The sequence below is a fragment of the Spea bombifrons genome, chromosome 10 (assembly GCF_027358695.1).
Source record: "Spea bombifrons isolate aSpeBom1 chromosome 10, aSpeBom1.2.pri, whole genome shotgun sequence".
In the NCBI taxonomy this organism is placed as follows: Eukaryota; Metazoa; Chordata; class Amphibia; order Anura; family Pelobatidae; genus Spea; species Spea bombifrons.
In genome coordinates, this window is record NC_071096.1 from 9290497 (window position 1) to 9309406 (window position 18910).

Consider the following 18910-nt stretch of genomic DNA (forward strand, 5'->3'; position numbering starts at 1 on the left):
GCAGAATAGAAGCTGCGCATGAGTCTAGTTGGATACAAACAACTGAAAGAACTAATGATGAATACAACTTAAGCCCACAAAGGTTCACCAAACCCTTACAATTACCAATCTCAATAGTCAACGATCGCCCAACATTCATTGTTGATGTAAAATAGCACCTACCATGACATCAGATATGATGTCGTGCTATTCTCTCACTTCCTTCCGTTCATCCTAATTTTCATTCTCTCTCTCACTCCGTAGGGAACGGGTAAGGGGACCGTATCACCAATAATTGCCCCTTACTTTTGTCTTACCAAAGCTTTCCATCATTGCTATCACCCCTTAATTGAGCAGAAGAGAAAAGACCAGTGCTCGATATTAACCTTACACCAATAAATATAATTAGTAGAACTCTAGTTTGACCAAAAACATTTACTTGCTATACGGCCCGGTTTTCTTACGGTGGTCAAACCCTCAGATTTGTTTACATTATTAGTTTGTAGTTTGGTACAGAGTGTTGGCCATTTTGAATTTGTTGTCTATGTTGTCCGTCTACCTAAACTTTTTTACTCTCGTCTACATTGATTCTTTTTTTTTATCGGACCTCTTTATTTTCCACCAGATTGCTAAATCCCTGAGCATTCACCTTAAACTCTCCTGAATAGCTGGCAATACACGTAGAAAGCCTATACATCAAAATGTAAAACCCGTCCACTAAAGTTGGCCGTCTCTTTTCTTTTACACGCCAAGCAATAGCATGTTTCCCCCAGTCTGCTTCAATCCCTTTTTATTAAGTAATCTACTCATTTACCTCTGATCCACCCAGCTCCTGTATAAGTATCCCCTCCATGCTGTGTTTTTCGCTAAAGGAACAGTAAAAACCTGCAGAATTTCCCCGGCACAAAGAAAATGTGCATTTTTCTCTGCAACGTATGGATACGTAAGCCTCCCTTTGTGAATAGAGTGGATAGAGGGTCAGATACTGTTTGATGGGAGAGCCTTTATGTGTCTGAGGCTTGCATATTTCCACATGGGTGCACCTACATACAAACAGATTGAATTATGAACAGCCCTGTTAATGGGGAGATCACAAGAGGTCAAGTTTTGCTTTTTCCTCCATTCACAATTTTCCCTTAGAAAAGAGAAAAATGGGGATTTGTGATAGAAAGAAAAAGAAAACGAAGAAAAAATTCAGGAGGTTTTTTTTGTTTTTAATCAACATTTAAGGAAAGAGAAATAAATGTTTAGTTTACATTTTAAACAGTTAGCTCTTCAAAACTTTTCTTATTTGGATAATCTACCTTTACTTGCCTTGGAACGATAATCAGGGAGCAGGAAGGATCCGCGTGTTTCGGAAACTAATTTAAAATGTAAAAGGAATTTAAAAGGTTCAAAAAACGTTAGTATAGTTGCTATGGATATGTATTTTTGCGTCTTCGAGTTTAAATCATGTTTTGTATGCATTGTATCCCTTGTGTACAACGCTGTGGACTGTGTTGGGTATTTTTGATTCTTTTAAAATAAGTAATAATAATAATAATAATAATAAACCTTTTAAGAGTAAATAATATTATAGATCGCTTATTAATATAGTATTAACCAGTATCTGTGTCCTTCCATATGGCGATTCTATTAGTAGTTTTGGGATATCGTCATAATGTCAATGTATGGAACTATATAGGTCCATGGCCTGCATGTCACATAATAACGTGCCATTTGGAGATGACAGGGCCGTACTTAACACTCACCACACCGTTAGAAGCCTCAAATCTAAAAACACTTGCATTTTTGGGCTCCTTTTTTCATTTTCTGTATGGCCCTTCCTCTCTCATTGACCCCCTCTACCTCGTTCATTGCCCCCTTTCTTGTGGACCTTTAAGGCATCGCAGGTCGCTCCAGAAAAAGGCATCCATACACCACAGTGGAAAAGAAGCACCACTTTAGTGAAGCTACAATCTGCACCCTTGAAATTTGGATGTCATTATATATACTGTCACAGGGATGGCGAGGCGGCGCTGGCACTTTAAGGCCAGCGGCCGCCTGATAATGTAAGTGCTGAGTACGTGGAGCTGTTGGTCGGCAGCCAAGCGGGCCTGCACTGGCACACACCGTTAAACATATTTTACTTTAATCCTCATCTTGGATTGTGAGCTCTTATGAACAGCGGTCTTCATCTTCATTCCTCATCAGTTTAAATGTTGCAATTTCATACGCCTAATTCCAAACATCAACCCTGGCTACCATTACCCTTTGTATCCTTGTCCAAATCTCTAAACTGGAAACCATCAGCAATGACATCATACTAACCACTTGTGCAATTTAACTCTTTCAGGTGAATGAGCTGATCGACGAATTGAAAACAGCAATAAAAGAGCACAAAGGTCAGCTCTCAAAACTGGCCCCACAATTGCAGGCTGAGCGAGAGCAGCACTCCACTTACATGTTCCGACACATTCAAGAGTTTCCAGCAAGTGCTCTCGTGCCTCAAGGACTGCACTTAAAGGTGGGTGCTTAAGCCCATGTTTACGGCATACACGGGGTGTCTAATAATTATAAAAGTATCCACACCACCACCTTCACTAATAATGTGTTTTATTTACACTATTTAATTTATAAACACATTATTGTGGGATCTCGGACTGTAGTAACGTTAACCTTAGCACTCTTTAAAACAGGGGACATTCCTGGGATTTATTTGAATAGATTTGACACAGCGGGTATAGGTTGGGGTCCTCTATAATGGGGCAACCATCAGACGAGGAAAACGGGTCAGATGGGCAGTCCCTCTGAAGCAGGGACACTTGGGAGGTATGCACTGGATTATGCTGTAGTGGAACCCTGTATTTCAGAATAGGTGACTGATAGAAGCCCTGCCATTCCAGTATCGGAATATTTGGTAACGGCAACTAGTCATCAGCCATGCAGAATTGTATCTTAATATTGTATTAATGACATGCTTAGTAGATATGTTCATATGCTGCACGGGTACAGTTTTCACACACATCGCTGTGACATTTCTCTTTCATTCTGTCTCAGACATCAAGTAACCGCGCATGAACAAGCACTTTGGTGACCTCATGTGGCCAAGGTAGCATTTTGTAGAGTAACATCTCATCTAAACATTTACCAAGAGTGGATGAAGCGAAGTGGTTAAGATAATAGAGTGGGGTTGGGGCATTTTAGTTGAGCTGTCCTAGTTGAAAGACACCCCAGGCTAATTTTGCACATTTGTTCACAGTTTATGTTTTCATTTCATTCTAAGAAGAAAAGGATGCCCTAAATTATTTTAAAATGGGTCAGCGTCCAAATGTTTGACCTCTTCTTTAGTTGGCTCCCAGGAGTCCATCTTTTTAGGTATAACGCACCTTTTTTTGCCTTTTTTTTTAGCAGGTATGATTTTTGAGGTTTATGTGTAAAGGGCAGTTTTAATAAAGTAAAGGTGGTGCAGTTGCCGTAGAAACAGAGTGTATCTGCTGGTTGACCCACTTTAACCGCACCAGTAATGCTTTGTTCATAACCTGGTATGTTTATAAGGAGCCGTTAATGAATGTAATACGTCAGTTTCTGGAAAAAGTAAAGTCTTAGCTCCTTTCCCGTCTCCTATCTTCTTTCTTTTCCCTAATACTTCGCTTCCTAATTAATGCCACACATTGTTTTCTGATGCCTGTTTATCTTATCATAATATATAAATATCATATATTTAACATAATCCTAAAATATGGCGAGGCAGCTGTGCCGCCCGAGTCTTATGTCGCTGAATTCGATTTTATTGAAGCACCTCAAACGTCCTCTGCCTTCGCAGGTATATGAAAATGGCAAAGACTCTGGTGGGACCCGAATAGTTATCAGCAAGAAAGAAATGCAAACTAGTTCTGTCCATCGTTCCGCAGACGTAATGCAAGAGGTAGGTGTCCTGTAAATCAAACCACGCTACACCCCTGTGAACGAGGATCGGATAAATGTTCATATAAAACGGGAGCTTTAAAAGGACTAGTCCGGGAAATCCAGTCGGTACATATAATGGCTATAGCCAAGGTTTAGCTTAGCTATAGCCATTGGACTATACATTATACAGGGCCAGCGTAGTCTTTCAAGCAGAAGAGACATGCCAGTGCTGGTCCTTCATAATGGATAGGGCTGGGTATCCATGGTAACCGCTAGGTTTTTATGCCCACATACCACGTGGCCGGGCATATCCAGTTACTGGCCGCACACTGCAGCACCCAATCTGCCACTGGAGATGAAGCTGCCACTCCCCTGCATGCTTCCTGCGTAGTGAATGAATCCTTTCGAGTTGGATGTTTGCGTCATTTCTATGTTTCATGTCATTTTTAGTCCCTTAAATTAATTTGTAACTAAAATTAAAAGTATTATTACTACTCAATGCTATACTAGACATGCATCGGTAGGTGGGCCTGGGTGCGCATGTTGGTAACAATTTATTAAATTGTATTTATTATAATATATGTAGAATATTCAGAGATTTGGCCCTGCAGATAGCGAGCTTTCTTGCCGCATTTAACTCTTCGTAGTTTAGAGCACAGGGGTGGGCTTTTCTTTATCTCACTTCACTCGTGTTTTTGATGTGTCTCAGATGAACGCACACGTCTGACAGTGATTTCCAGCTTTCCGCGAGTCATTGTTTGTTTACCGCGTTCCCCCCATCAGAAATAATATAAACTCTGAAAGCTGGTGGCATCCTGAGACTGAGCCAATAACCAAATCAGGAGTTTAGCGAGCGCGCCGGAACAGCGGCAGTTATCTCGGAGTCATTTCTGAAACCCATTCACGGAGGAGCCATTTTAACTGTTAACATGCGGGGACAGGTTGACCAAAGTGGGGTTTCAAGAATACGTTAGCACGGACCTCATGTGGAGAACCTATCGCACAACCAGAAATATGCGGCGCTCGGGGGCACATACGTTAAAAGAAAGCATTACACCATAAAAATAATGCCAAAAAATAAATAAAACATCAATATCCAGGCACCAGGCGTAAACAAAAAGCTCTGAACCTGCGTGGCCGTGCTCTTGGTATTCTCCATCTTCCCTGTGTGCTGTAATATTCCAAAGACTTTCGAATTTGGATTTTATTACCATACCATTATTCACAGTGTCTGTTCATCGGTTTTGATGCGCATGAATTAGGGCTTCCATAAGCCAAAGAATACCTCTCTAGCGTTGCGTGACAAGCGCCTCCTTTATTGATTTCTGCTGCGTTTTTTTTTTTGTAAGGTAAACCATGAAAAATCCATTAGCGAGCCTAGTAGCAAAAGTATAGTTCATGAAGCCATAAACAGAAAGATACAAAACATAACCTCTTAAAACAAGGGCCCGATACAGCGTTTCTCCGCTGGAACAACTGTCAAATCAGCTCTCAGCCTCGGTGCCAAGGGGTCAGAGCTCAATCATAATCCTTTTGCACCCCCTGCTGGTTAAAAGCCTGCGCTCATTTTGTTATTCCGCGCCGAGATACACATTGTCATCATTTTACACTCTTTTAAACATTGTATATGAATTTAATTATCATGTGCATAGACTTAGTTTGTAACGGAGTAAAGAGGATTTGGCAGAACCTGGCTATTTGTGTGTATTTCTTTTTCTCCTCTCTTTATTTTCCTTTTTTTTTCTCTCCCCCCCCACCTCCTCCAGTTCTTACAAACGATTCGAGAAAAGATCCAGTGCTCTGTTGATACGGGCCTACGACCTTCCCGACTTTTCGATGAAAAGGGACAAGAAATTAAGAACCCCCTCTCCTTGCAAAATGAGCAAAAAATCTGGTTTTCCTATGGGGAAGATTTCAGGTAGGCGAATGATCATTCACCGTCAAAATTATACCGCGACGTTTCGGGGGGTCATTTTAATCTTAAAGACGGGACTCAAACTGAATCGCAATGCACGCTGTATAATGTTTGTGCTGGGGTAAGTTGGGTTTAGTCAATGGAACTGATGAAAAGAAATATGTTTTTTGGGTTTTTTTACATTGTAGAACGCTAGTTTTTGAGAATTTTCTATAAAGCACGTTATCGACCCACTCCGCTGTTAAGTGGAATTCCCGAAAGAACTTGAAGTTGTGTCTCTTAAAGAGCCAGATAAAGCTGGAAAGCAAAGGGTTAATGCCCGGCGCAGGTGACAGATTGCAAATTTCCCTTAAAAGAGCCGCGGTCTTGTTGGAGGCATCGCTGTTTTTGCTAATATGACAACCCTCTCCCTGACTCAGTCTTAATGCCTTGTCATAGCTCCTGATGCCTGCCTATCAGCACAGCAAGAGGGATTTTTTCATGTCTGAATAGTCACCTTAATGATAGCAGATGGAAACGCCACAGGGGGTCTCAGCCCATCACACTGTCATTGTCACAGGCTGCCCTGACCTGTTTTCCCCTCCTCTATTTTGTTCCTTTTTCGAGAGAGAAATGGATGGTAATTGAAAAGCATCTTCAAGCGCCCCTCTCCCTTCGATATTTTTTTTTTAAACAAACATAAGAAATGAAAGTACAACATCTTTAACTCTTTGGTGACGGTCGCCCCTCTGGCACTTAGTGTCCTAATTCCATAATTTTTTCTCCTTTTTTTTTTTTTTCTTTTTTTTCTTTCCTCTCCAAATGTTTTAATGCGCCCCTTAACATTTTTTTTTCTGCAGAAATAAAAAAAAAATCAATAAATTCTCCAACATGGTGCAAAGGGAGACACAAATGATAATGTCTAGGGTAAAATGTTTATGATTACCCTTAAAATCGGTATCCAAAAACTACCTGCTGTAGGACAAGGATAGTAAATATTGTTTCAGTGCTAGGAAGCTGAAGAAAACAAGGCAATTGGTTTTTACAATCATAGACAGTTTTATAGACATATCCAAAAATGCATTTAATGTTAAAATAACTCAACATTTTATGTTAAATTAACTCAAAACTCATTATTAAGGCTAGTATTGTATAGCGAGCCATCTTGTTCTTTGGTGTTATGCATCATATTAATATTATTATGTATTTATTATTATTATTATTATTTATTATTATTATTATTATTATTATTTATTATTATTATGTGACTTTCTCATCATTCTTTTTAACTGTAAAACACCTGATTTTATTCTTATATTCGCATACAAGGAAACACAACATATTTTAACTTGCCGGTGCCGTCACTGTATTATATTAATGATATTTTGTCCTTTTTTTGACCAAAAGCTGTAAATTATAATAACAATGAGGCATAAGTGTCCTCAAAATATATTAAAAAAAATGGGAGTTAAGAAAATAAAGCAAGAAAAAGGATTTGTCCACCTCTTAGACATCCATAAATGTTCATCATAGGTCACATCCCGTCGTTCTAGAGAAGGTGGCCACAATAATACTGTTCTGTGGTAGTTAATTAGTTATGTGTTGATATTTCAGTATGTATGTCAGCAGTAAGTCAGCTTACCGATAATGTTTTTCTTTTCCGTTTATAACCATTCATCTTGGGTATTGACCTGATTTAACTTTTACAATGTAGGACCTGAAACTCTAAATTGAACTTTGAAAATTGTACATTAAGAATTTGCTTATGTCCCATTCTCTATTATATTGCATCAATAGTAGATGAAAATAATTACAATATTAATTAATATTTCCGATGTCTTTCTTAAGTGTTTGTAAAAGTTTGTTCTATAAAAAGGAAATCATAGCTTAAAACTAAAAGATAAACCCTACTTGCCTATAACCTTTGCTACAGTCTAAAGTTTTGCGACCATCTCATAACTTAAATAGCATCTGTTCAGCAATTCCTGTATCATATATTAGAGAATGGATGTTGAATATTGTGCAAAATAAAAATGATCATAATTCAGAATTTTAATATTTCATTATTTTAAATAGGAATGTTCATTATTTTCTTTTTTTTTTAATAAAAAAAATATACAAAAACTATTTTCGATGAAAACTGTCAAAAAACAGGTGCAGAGGGATGTAAATTTAAAAGCTGTAATGTTGTTACGGAGACCAATCATTTTAATTATGGAACTGAAAATAAATTTTACTTTTCATATTCTATTACATTATAATAACTTTAATGTTAAGAGGCTATTTATACATAAAACTGTACATAACGTTTTGGAAACAAAATAACTTAACTATTTCAGAGTGAAGAGGGATTCCAGAACTTAAATATAATGTAGAGGGAGAACAATTTGGGTATATATATATATATATATATATTATATTATATTATATAATATCTATCTATCTATATATATATATATATATATATATATTATTTGTTTTATGTGTTTTCTTTTACACGCTTAACATCCATCCAACACCACTAGTTCAATTCTCGGTAAGGATCAGTCATTATATTGAAGCTAGGATGTTGTGATTACTTTTCATCTCAGGGGACCATATTGCATTATAAAAAGAGCCATGTTAAATGAGTTTTCTTCCAGCGATGGTGCTGGGAATCGCTAGTTTACTGATTAGAACAGAACAACCACAAAATCCATAATAGCGAAGCACTGTTGCATAACCTAGAACCTATATGGATTTTTGATTCTATGCAGACAGACAGTGTGCAAACACTCCACTTTTTTTTGTATTGAAACATGTCATAACAAATAATACATTTATAGAGCAAATACATAGGGTCCTCATAGATTGATATTCAACGCACAGTTATATTTCGGACAGTCATTTTTTGAAACTTGGCAGGTGAAAACAGAAGAAAAAAAAAATTAATCTACGTTCTACTTTGTTGTATCAATATTATATATGCAGCGCTTCTTACAATATATATATATATATATATATATATATATATATATCTCCAAGGAAAATAACAAAACTAGAACTGACTAAGAAAAACTAGATGGAAAGGGGTGTAGAAAAAGATTTTTTTTTCATCAAAAGTCTTGTTAATAAGTTGAAAAAAACAATAACTGAAACTTTCTTGTTATTGGGACTCAATGACTGTTTATAAATATTAGGTATTTTGGTTTAAAATGGGAACAAATTGCACACAAAAAGAAAATGTTAATCACAATGAAAGCAATGGAGGGCGTTTCTTTCAAACAAGTGATGCAGTTCTTTGGCACTGGTTTTCCTGCAGTTTTCCAGTTGGTAGAGTTTGATAAATAGACCACACCGGGGTTTTGATTTACTAGTAAATAAAGCTGGCCCTTGGGTCAAGGAAAGCTATGATGTCACCTGATTGTGTTACGTTGACACATAGAGACACTAAAAAACATCTAATGATATCTGAATGAATAGACATGTTCAAATATAGCAAATGTGAATGTTTATAACAACTGGAAACAATGAGTACTGCAATATAGAATAATACCTTTTCATTGGACTAACATTCCATTTTAAGGACAAGCTTTCGAGAGCACCGACCTCCCACCAAAAGCAATGGTGTTAACAATAAATAAGCATATTGTTAAAAAAAATTGACCACGGCTGTGAACTATTTTTGTAAATAGTATTAGTGCGTTGTCAAAGTAGTGTGTGTGTGTATATATATATATATATATATATATATATATATATATATATATGAGAGAGAGACTTTTTGTACATATATAAATATATATATATATACACATGGGCACAAGAACATTTATATGATATTAAACACAATTTGTGATTTTCCTTTTGTTAAATGTTTCAAACTTAAAAAAACAAATCATTAAATATTATCTATATTGTTTAAAACAGTTTTCCCTTATTTACACTGTGTATTGTGACATTTGATATTTCTTTGGCTCCTATTTTTCTTGATGTAATATATAATCACTGACCAGTGGGGGCATGTGTGTGCCAGTATGTTTGTGTATGTTACTGTGTTACTGTGATTGTAAGCGTGTTACTGTGTGTATGTGAGTATGTTAATGTGTAAGTATGCTACTGTGTGCAAGCGTGGCACTGTGTGTGTAATTATGTACTGTGTGTACTGAGTTTGTGTGTGTAAATGTGTTACTATATGTGCCAGAATGCTACTAGACTCCCCCCTTCTCAGCCAACTAAGGTAGAGGTGTGTGTGTGGTTGTATATGTGTTAGTATGTTACAGTGTGTTCAATGGTTATATATGTGTGTGTAACTAAGTATATTTCCGTGTGTGTGTGTATTGGTGTGTGTGTAAGTATGTAACTGTGTGTGTTAGTATTTTACGGTGTGTGTATGAGGAGCTTGAGGGCCTTCACCGTAAGTCTCGTAGGGTGCTCCGACATTTACGGCTCGCTACTGAATGTTATATGTATATTTATAGACATATACTGAAAATAATTTCATAGGAGACCTATGATTGTAATTCCTTGTAGGTGCACCACGTTGGCCGTGTTTGAGAATGTTACTTTTATGAAGCTTTAAGACATATGTTCTGGTCTATAACACTATCGGTCGGATCCTACTCCTACAAACCAAGATATATGATCTCCCTCCACCATGAGCCGAGGGGAATAGTTTTGTTCATGTTTATCATGAAATCCATATGATAAATGTATAAACTAATAGTTTAAGTAGCAATGGATGAGCTGCACACACAACTTGTAATATGTGTTCTGATTAGTGATCATACTTAATTTTTTTTCTCAAACTAAGGAGATTCTGGAAGTTTCCATACAGAAAACATGTCTTTAAGGTTCATTTTTTTTTTAAAATATCAGACAATTTACTTTTACAATTTCAGAGATATGACAAGTAAACCAATTTTTCTAGCAATCTATACACATTACCCATCCCCAGCAGAGATATTCTTGTTTTAATATTAATACATGACAGAGCACCATTTTTCTTTACTTTTAATTACTTGTAGGCCTCCAGCAGAGAACATTCTTACTCTGACATTCGATAAAGTGATTTACACATACGTTAATGGGACTAGAATCATTTCCAAAGCCTTTGTGGACCCTGACGTTTCTCTCCCCGGCTATGAAAGGTACAGTACACATTAACATGTCAATCTCCTCTAGAAATGTTCTGTGATAATTATTTTCCTACTCAATTCAGAATATTTGAACGCCCTGATGTGACCTACCTTTCTGATTACTTTCAATTCAGAAACAGCAGATGCTGGTTTTCTTACATTCATAACTTTTTTTCTATCATTTCAGATAAGATTTGTGTGTTGACTAAAGACATGCAAATTAATGGATGCAATGTTAGACTGTATATCCAATATATTATAGACATATCTACTTGGTTATATGGATGCTGCTTTCTATCCTTTCTCCTTTACTTCCCCTTTCTTTCTTCAGTCCTTGCTTACTTACATCCTCTTTCTTTCTTCAGTCCTTGCTTCCCCATTCATTTACTTTTCTTCCTTGCTTCTTTCCTTCCTTGCCATCTCCCTTCCTTGCCCTTTCTTCATTCCTTCCATCCTCCCCCTCTTTCTTTCTTTCTTTCTTTTCTTTCTTTCTTTCTCTTTCTTTCTTTCTTTCTTTCTTTCTTTGTTTTTCTTTCCTTTCTCTGTGTTCCTCTTTTATTTTGATCCTTCCATCCTTTCTTTGTGTTCCTCTTTTCTTTCTTTCCTTCTATGCTTTCTCTGTGTTCCTCTTTTCTTTATTTCCTTCTATCCTTTCTGTTCTCTTTATTATTGCACTTCTTTCTTTCTTCTATCTTTATTTTTTCTATTCTTTCTTTCTTACTTTCTTTTCTACAGAATTAGTACACAGGAAAACAAGACTTTTGGTTTCTCAAAATGTAATGTAATTTTGTTCCTAAATTTGCTACGTTATAAATTTGAGGTCTAGAATGTCTCCAATGTTTCATAAGGGTCTACCATTTAAATAACCTGTAATTGTAATAAAATGAAAACAGTTTGGAAGTCTGCTATAGCAATAGAACAATAACATTTTATCGTTCTCAGCTGGCATCTCTGTCCAAGCTTTCCTGATAACGTACCATCAACCAACCTCCACACTCTTCACCAGCCAGAAACAGTGGATGTCGACAGCCTTTTTCTTCAGTTGAAGGTTGGTAATACTTTTTAAGCTTGAATTACTATTTAGCTCCTGTTGACAGTACATTGGCTGGCAGTAGAACTCTGTCAGACATGGGGCTCGGGGTGGAATATATTTTGGAATATAATGCATTCTATTTCCTTTCCCCCTACGTCCAACCAATGCGTACCTGATATCCGGTGCTGTGGAGCATGAAAATCTCCCAAGACAAAGATTTCTTTTTTCCCGCTCTCATCTATATCTCTGCAGGATCAGTGGTCTGAGATTCCATATCTTTAGTGCCTTCATTCACAACCCAAAGATAGGACATCAGTGATTTTTTTTGTGGAGTGTGAGACTTCGGTACTACTAGGAGATGGTTTTTAGCTGCACTGAGAATGTTATTTTGTACAATAGTGAGAGACAAAATACACACATAGGTTACGCAAATCCCGGAAGAGCTTGGTATAAAAATGTTGTGAAGCTTGGGAATAAGTAAAAAGTTCTGCTATCTGCCAAAGGAAGCTCTTGCAGGAGAAACCTCGTTTTTGCAAATGAATTTCATATGCTTCCATGAAAATTGATGATAAGCAGACAAAATGCTACTTTTTGCTTTATCTTCTGTGGGACCATTTTTAAAAAAAAATTTGCCCCAATCTACCTCCTACAAACAACCACCAATCATTGATACTTAGGAAGCACAGGGTATCTCCCTAATCTCATAAGTCTCAAACCTATATATATATAACAATTTAATACATAGTTTTTTTTCCTTTTCACTAAAGTATAAACATAAATGATTCATATTGGCAAGAGAAAAGGGAGAAATAGGGATTTCATTGTAACTTCATAAACATTCTAGCCAGTAATGAGAAAAAAAGTTGCAAAAAAAAAAAAAATGAGTTGCACATCAAATTGCCGTGGTTCATTCAAGAAATGCATAAATGGTGTGCTTTGTACTAGGTTTGTCTTTGTTAGGCGAAGCCTCAGGCTTCAGATTGTAAGTGATCTTCGCCCAAGCAGAAGTGAATTGATTATTGTAACAGGACTTGCATGTACAGAACGCATCCAGCAGTGTTGAGGAAGCTATATATATATCCAGGTAACAAATTACCCAATGTCCTGTCTCATCCACTGAAATCTACACCCGCCACGTGTCTACCTGGGAGAATCCGGGTCATTTCACTACTGATTCTTAATACCTTTACAAATGTTTAGGTATTAAAGCCCTGAATGATTAGTTCTTTCAATGTTCAAGCTTGTAGGTGGCATGCAGGGCCATTAATGAAGGTTGGACAACATACTGTATGTGGATTATCCAGATAGACATTTTTTATACATTGCTGTCTGGATTTACTATAGTTCCCCCGGAGAATTCATTGTTTTAAGACCACAAACCCGATAACTCATTTCTTATCTAGTATTGTCAATAGCATTGATTTGCCCTGCTGAAGATGTATGGCATTTGTATCAATTAGAAGAATAAGAAGCACCCAGACTAATTTGGTCATTTTTTAGCCTATTTCACGTACTCTTTATTTTGTAGCTTGGTCCAATGCAGTGAACGCTACACAATCCAGGTTTGGTTTAGGGTTTAAGAGGTAATGAGGTTTTGGCAAAATGTGGGTAGTTTTATATTCCTAAATCCTAAAATGTGCTTATGTTATATTAATAATAACTAGTGCTACTTTTTCCGAAATACTTTATATCTTTATATAGTTAACATGTCGTTGTCATAGTATATTTTTTTTCCTAAACCTTAAGGAGTTTTGCCCTCATTTTATGTCTTCAGCATTCATCAGTTCTATTTAATAAGTCAGTTCTGCATATCAGCATTGTCCTTTCAAAGCACGTCGAGTTTCTAAATACTCGGTTACTAATTACCAGCATCCAACATCCAAAAAGAATTATTGTGCTAATTATTAGTTTTTGTCGTTTCACAAACATTTAAGGCAATAAATATTTTGTAGCGAAATATAAATGATCCAATATACCCTATTGTTCAAAGGTTTGGGGTCACTGAGGTGTTTTCATGAAAAACAAGAAAAATTTCAGCTATAACATAATTAGAAAAGGGTTTTCTAACGATCAATTAGCCTTTGAAACTTAAATGTGGATTGGCGAACACAACGTGCCATCGGAACACAGGAGTGATGGGAGTGATAGAGGGTCTCTGTACGCCTATGAAGATATTCCATTAAAAATTCCAACTACAATAGTCATTTACAATATTTACAATGTCTACACAGTATTTCTAATCCAGTTAATGTTATTTTAATGGACAAAATTTACTTTTCTTCCGAAAACAAGGAATTTTTTAAGTGACCCCAAACATTTGAACTGGTAGTTCAAAGAATAGTGGTAACTGCGGTAATAAAAATATTTTACGGTTATCAACACACCTTAAAAACATGCATTGCAGTTAAAAATTTACTCATAACTGAAAATGTGCGATTTGGTTTTCCAATATTTCTAATTAAAATCAACAAAAGCTGGTCATTTGTACACAGATTAACATTTAGAATGAGAATTTGGCATTTTTTTATGATTTGAGATAAAATGGTGATTAGCAAACAAGGTGTGAAAAATCCAATTAAAAATTCAAGGCTAATATACCATTAATTAATGAAATCATTTCACTTTTTTTTTTTATTATCCAAAAATGTAAATACCCAAATCCGTGAAATATAGAGCAGATTCGCCGCACGTGACACGTCGGGTTAGAAGGGTAACATTTGCAGAAAATAATCTGAAATAAGATGTGGGATTTGTCACCTGCTATTGTGAAGGCACACAATAGTCTCACTTTTGTGCATAACACATTTCATTTTGTATGGTTTGCTAAGCACACTAAAATCTTACAGGTCATTGGCTGCAGATACTTTTGGGGATCAAGTACAAGTAATTGATTGTGACTGGATTGTGTTTGCTAAGTGAGGGTTAAAATCCAATCTTACAATTGAGTCTGGATTTCAAGGTTTCGCGTATCCTACAGTTGTTCTAAAGCTGATACATTCGAATGGTTTGGGGGCACGGATATTCCCATTGGCAAACCGCGCAATCTCGCTATTTGCATGACAGAGGAAATGGAAATTCGGGGTAGTTTTGTTCCAAAAGAATAGACTTTGGGTTGCTTTAATTTCAGCAGATGATATTGAAAGGGAATCGGTGTGTTGTGTCGTGTAGTATGTTTTCTTAAAGTTGCACTTAATGTGTGTACGTTATAAATTTCTTCTCGTTAACCTAAATCAGGATTTCTAAAACAAAAATGAACTTAGAAATGAACTTAAGGGCTGTATTTCTAGACCTAGATCTGTGTCCTTGAAGCCATTGCTGTCTTTGTGGCATTTGCTGAGATGCCGCCACATATTCCGTTGCTGCCTGCCCGTCGTGTTGACACAAAGGTACCCTTCCTGGATGTCGAGGGGCGCTCCATAATGTAGAGGCTTTGCCACGCATCCCGCATTACTGTGATAAGGAAACATCACATGCCCTAAATTGCAGCGGCCCCCTATACCCTAAAGTGAGTGTGGGGCAGCTCTGGCCGCGTTTGAAAGAGAATGTCTCCTGAGTCAGACAGGGGTAATCGTGTTTGTGTGGGGGGGCATAGATACCTTGGCGTGAGGCCGAGGGTAATGATCTGCCCCAAAAAAAGACCTATGTATGTATTTATCTAAATATCTATCTACCATTATCTATCTAGAACAGTGGTTCTCAGCCTTCCTAACGCTGCGACCCTTCAATACAGCGCCTCATGTTGTGGTGACCCCCAACCATAATTATGTAATTATATATTGTGAAATATGTGTTTTCCGATGGTCTTAGGGGACCCCTGTGAAAGGGTCATTCGACCCCCAAAGGGGTCGCGACCCAAAGGCTGAGAACCGCTGATCTAGAAGGTGGGCTATACTTTGATCAGATGAACCCCTAAGACCAGTATTAACACTTTTTAAGCAAGACTTTTACATGCCGTTGTGTTCTTTCGACACCTATGTAATTGTCTGGGGTATTTAGGAGAAAATGTATTGTGACTTTAAGGGCTGTAGAACACCATGATATATTCATACCCACCAAACATTCTGAGCTCCAAGAAGAGAAGGAGGTCAGACGAGGTTAGAGGGCCAAAAGTGACCCGGTGCTATATTTCATCAGTCCCTATGAAAGCATCTCTCCTGAAGTGTCCCCATTGCAAATGGATCTATTCCTTTGTTTCTGTATTCACTCATTTTCATCTTTTTTTATTTTTGTAGAAGGACTCACAATTCGTTCTATATCCTTCCATCACAATAGAGGTAAGAAGCAGAACGCCAGCGCAGAAAGGCAAGAGTGCGCAGGTCGAGCTGGGAAGAGCGTCAGCTTTGCTGCCATGTAACCTGTGGCTGATCACAAAGGTGAGATGTTCCAGGAGCTCCATATCCATCACACAGTTATCCAAGGACTTTTAACATATATATACGGATAAAATGTGGGTGGGAGAACGTCAATGGCGGACGCTGCCAGTTCTTCTGGTGAAAAGGTCCTTGCATGAGCTGGATGCTTCACCTCAACCGGAACAAAACTATCAAAAGATATGCAATACAAGAGAAAGCGGCTCCTACTGACTGATATCTAATCACATGTCATAAAACCGTTAAGGGCAGTAAGCATTATGCCTGATGATAAATAACAAAAGGGCGGTTGTCGTGAGCGTTTTTTATTCTTATTTCATATGACTGTGATTTCATTTGAAACTTTCGAAGGAGTCTAAGTATCTGCACCATTGAGTTATGTGTCCAACTTTTCCGGACCTTATGTCATTTTGTACATGTGATCATAAACGATACATGAACGAAAATATATATGTTATTATTGAGCAAGTGAAATAATGAGATGTAAAATAAAAGAAATAGCGTATATTGGACGAGATCCATTAACAGAGAAAATGTATCCCTGTTTTTATGTCACCGCCTTCTAGAAGAGGATTTCTGTTACTCCAACTCGCTGTGATAGATTTACCCCCGACATTCATACATATTATTGACCTAACCGCTCACGCCCTGTGCTGTGTATTAAGAGTTAACGCACAAGTGTGGGAACCAGAGAATTACAGATTTTTTCGGCGATATTCATGTTTTGTCTGACGATCCCGATGTATATTAACGTAAAGCTTTTATTTTGCTTAATTATGTTCTAGACAGCCAGCCGTGTTTTTACTATCTTTTCGGTTCGCTGGTCTTTTTACGGTATTTGAAGGAAAATGAGGTGTTAGAAATACAGCGCGTGACACGTTATGTAACCTGAATCATTACCCTGTGAAACACATACGGGAGGCAGCAGAACAGAAATATCAGAGGTCTTCTCTGTTAGTCGATGAACCGTAAAATCTGCCTCGGTTGTAAAAAGGATCACTGACAACGAACAGAGATCTGCCGTTAAGTTCTGGGTAGTATTTAACTTTTCTCAGTTCATGTCATGGTTTATTCAGCTATAATGACCCAATTATTAGGACAAAATATTTCATTTTCTGGTTCTCTCAACATATTTAAAGGGGAAGTACCGTGGAAAATAATATTTTTCAACTTGAGCATAAAACCCCATTGCTGTATAGTCATGCGGGTCGGCACCTTTATCTGTAGACCTGGAGGCCGCCATTGTTGTTGGTCATGTGATATGTTGGATGACCTTCCCAGCTCAAACACCACACGGAGCTGATTCCTTATGGCAATGCTAATGAAGTCAGTTTCTCCACAGACTTCATTAGTCAGAGTATCCAGCTGGATGAATAACACCGAGCCATTCTATTGTTTACCGCAGGCAGTATGATAAGGTGTCAGGTGTTTATCTATGATAACAGAGCTAGAACACATACAAATGGCTAAAATGGTGGAATCTCCCCTTTAATGTTCTTCGTCTGTCTGGTAGGGTGGAATGATCCTGAGCCGGGCAATGCCACGAATCTGCCTGGCGGTTGGACATCCCATCAAACTGAAAACTGGGAATGGAGCTTTTATAGAAGGCTATAGGTTAACACTTCAAATAAGGTAATAATATGAGGTTGATAGACCCTATTTTATCACTTTGTCAGTCTGTGGTACATCAGATACCTCAGTTATAGCATTGTCTGAAAGGACTATTCAATAAACGTTTTAAATAAAGAATAACATGCTTAGCGAAGGTTCTGTGCTTTAATTCTATATGGGTTATATAGGAATGTATCATTTCTGTCCAACTAGAAGCGGACCATTTATTATACATCAGCTTTAATATTTAGTTAACAAGGGCCAGCACCTTGATAAAAAAATGGCGAGCCCCCCCTCTTGGATGTTCATCTATCTTTAAAAGTTACCATTTGAAAGCTGTTTACAAAACTCTTTTGTGTGGTTAATGGGAACATTAATGATATATTTTATTTCAGAGAAAGAAACAACTCCGCACAGTTATGGGGCTTTGGGAACAAAGGCTCCATCTTTTCCAAGGTATGCGGGCAAGGAGGGACTGTCAAGGGACGAGCTGATTTAAAGACTCTCTAAAGCAATGAGGACTTAGTGGCATTTCCATGATGACCGGATCTTTTTAGTGACTGTTTGCTGATATAATTGTGTTGTGTTTTTATTTTTTTAATAGATGTGTTTTGCGTTCCTTCATTGCTAGGCTGCTTGGTTGGACTTTCCCCGCAGACCAGCTTTCCACTGTATATGGGCAATCAGTCAGCCCTTCTTCCATACTCCTCACCATTTCTTTGTCCTACCTGTTCTGTTCCTCCCCTGTTGTTAATATGCTGTTTGTTATCTGCTGGTTCAGGCAAACTTTGTATGTTCAGAACAACACATTTTTAGTTTTGGAACACTGAAACACAGATTTCAGCTTTCCTGAGATAAAGCAGGTCAAGCACCTCCAAAACTATTAATGTGATTGACGTTCAGAAACCCAAGTGTACCCAATAAATGTAGTTGTAAACGTGACTTTGTCGCTCTTATACCTGAAATCAGAAACATTTCAACAACAGCAAAGGTCCATAACTATGGAACAAAAATGCCA

The 18910-nt window shown here is 37.4% G+C and overlaps 1 protein-coding gene across 1 annotated transcript in view; it reads left to right on the plus strand.

The window, feature by feature from the left end:
• The window catches only part of LOC128467598 (doublecortin domain-containing protein 1-like), a 91476-nt gene that overhangs the window by 70611 nt on the left and 1955 nt on the right, over positions 1-18910 (plus strand). Inside the window, exons 11-18 of the mRNA XM_053449271.1 lie at positions 2315-2485; positions 3785-3886; positions 5634-5785; positions 10768-10890; positions 11821-11926; positions 16144-16284; positions 17795-17913; positions 18288-18348. Of these exons, the coding sequence (XP_053305246.1) occupies positions 2315-2485; positions 3785-3886; positions 5634-5785; positions 10768-10890; positions 11821-11926; positions 16144-16284; positions 17795-17913; positions 18288-18348 (975 nt within the window). The remainder of the gene's footprint in view (positions 1-2314; positions 2486-3784; positions 3887-5633; positions 5786-10767; positions 10891-11820; positions 11927-16143; positions 16285-17794; positions 17914-18287; positions 18349-18910) is intronic.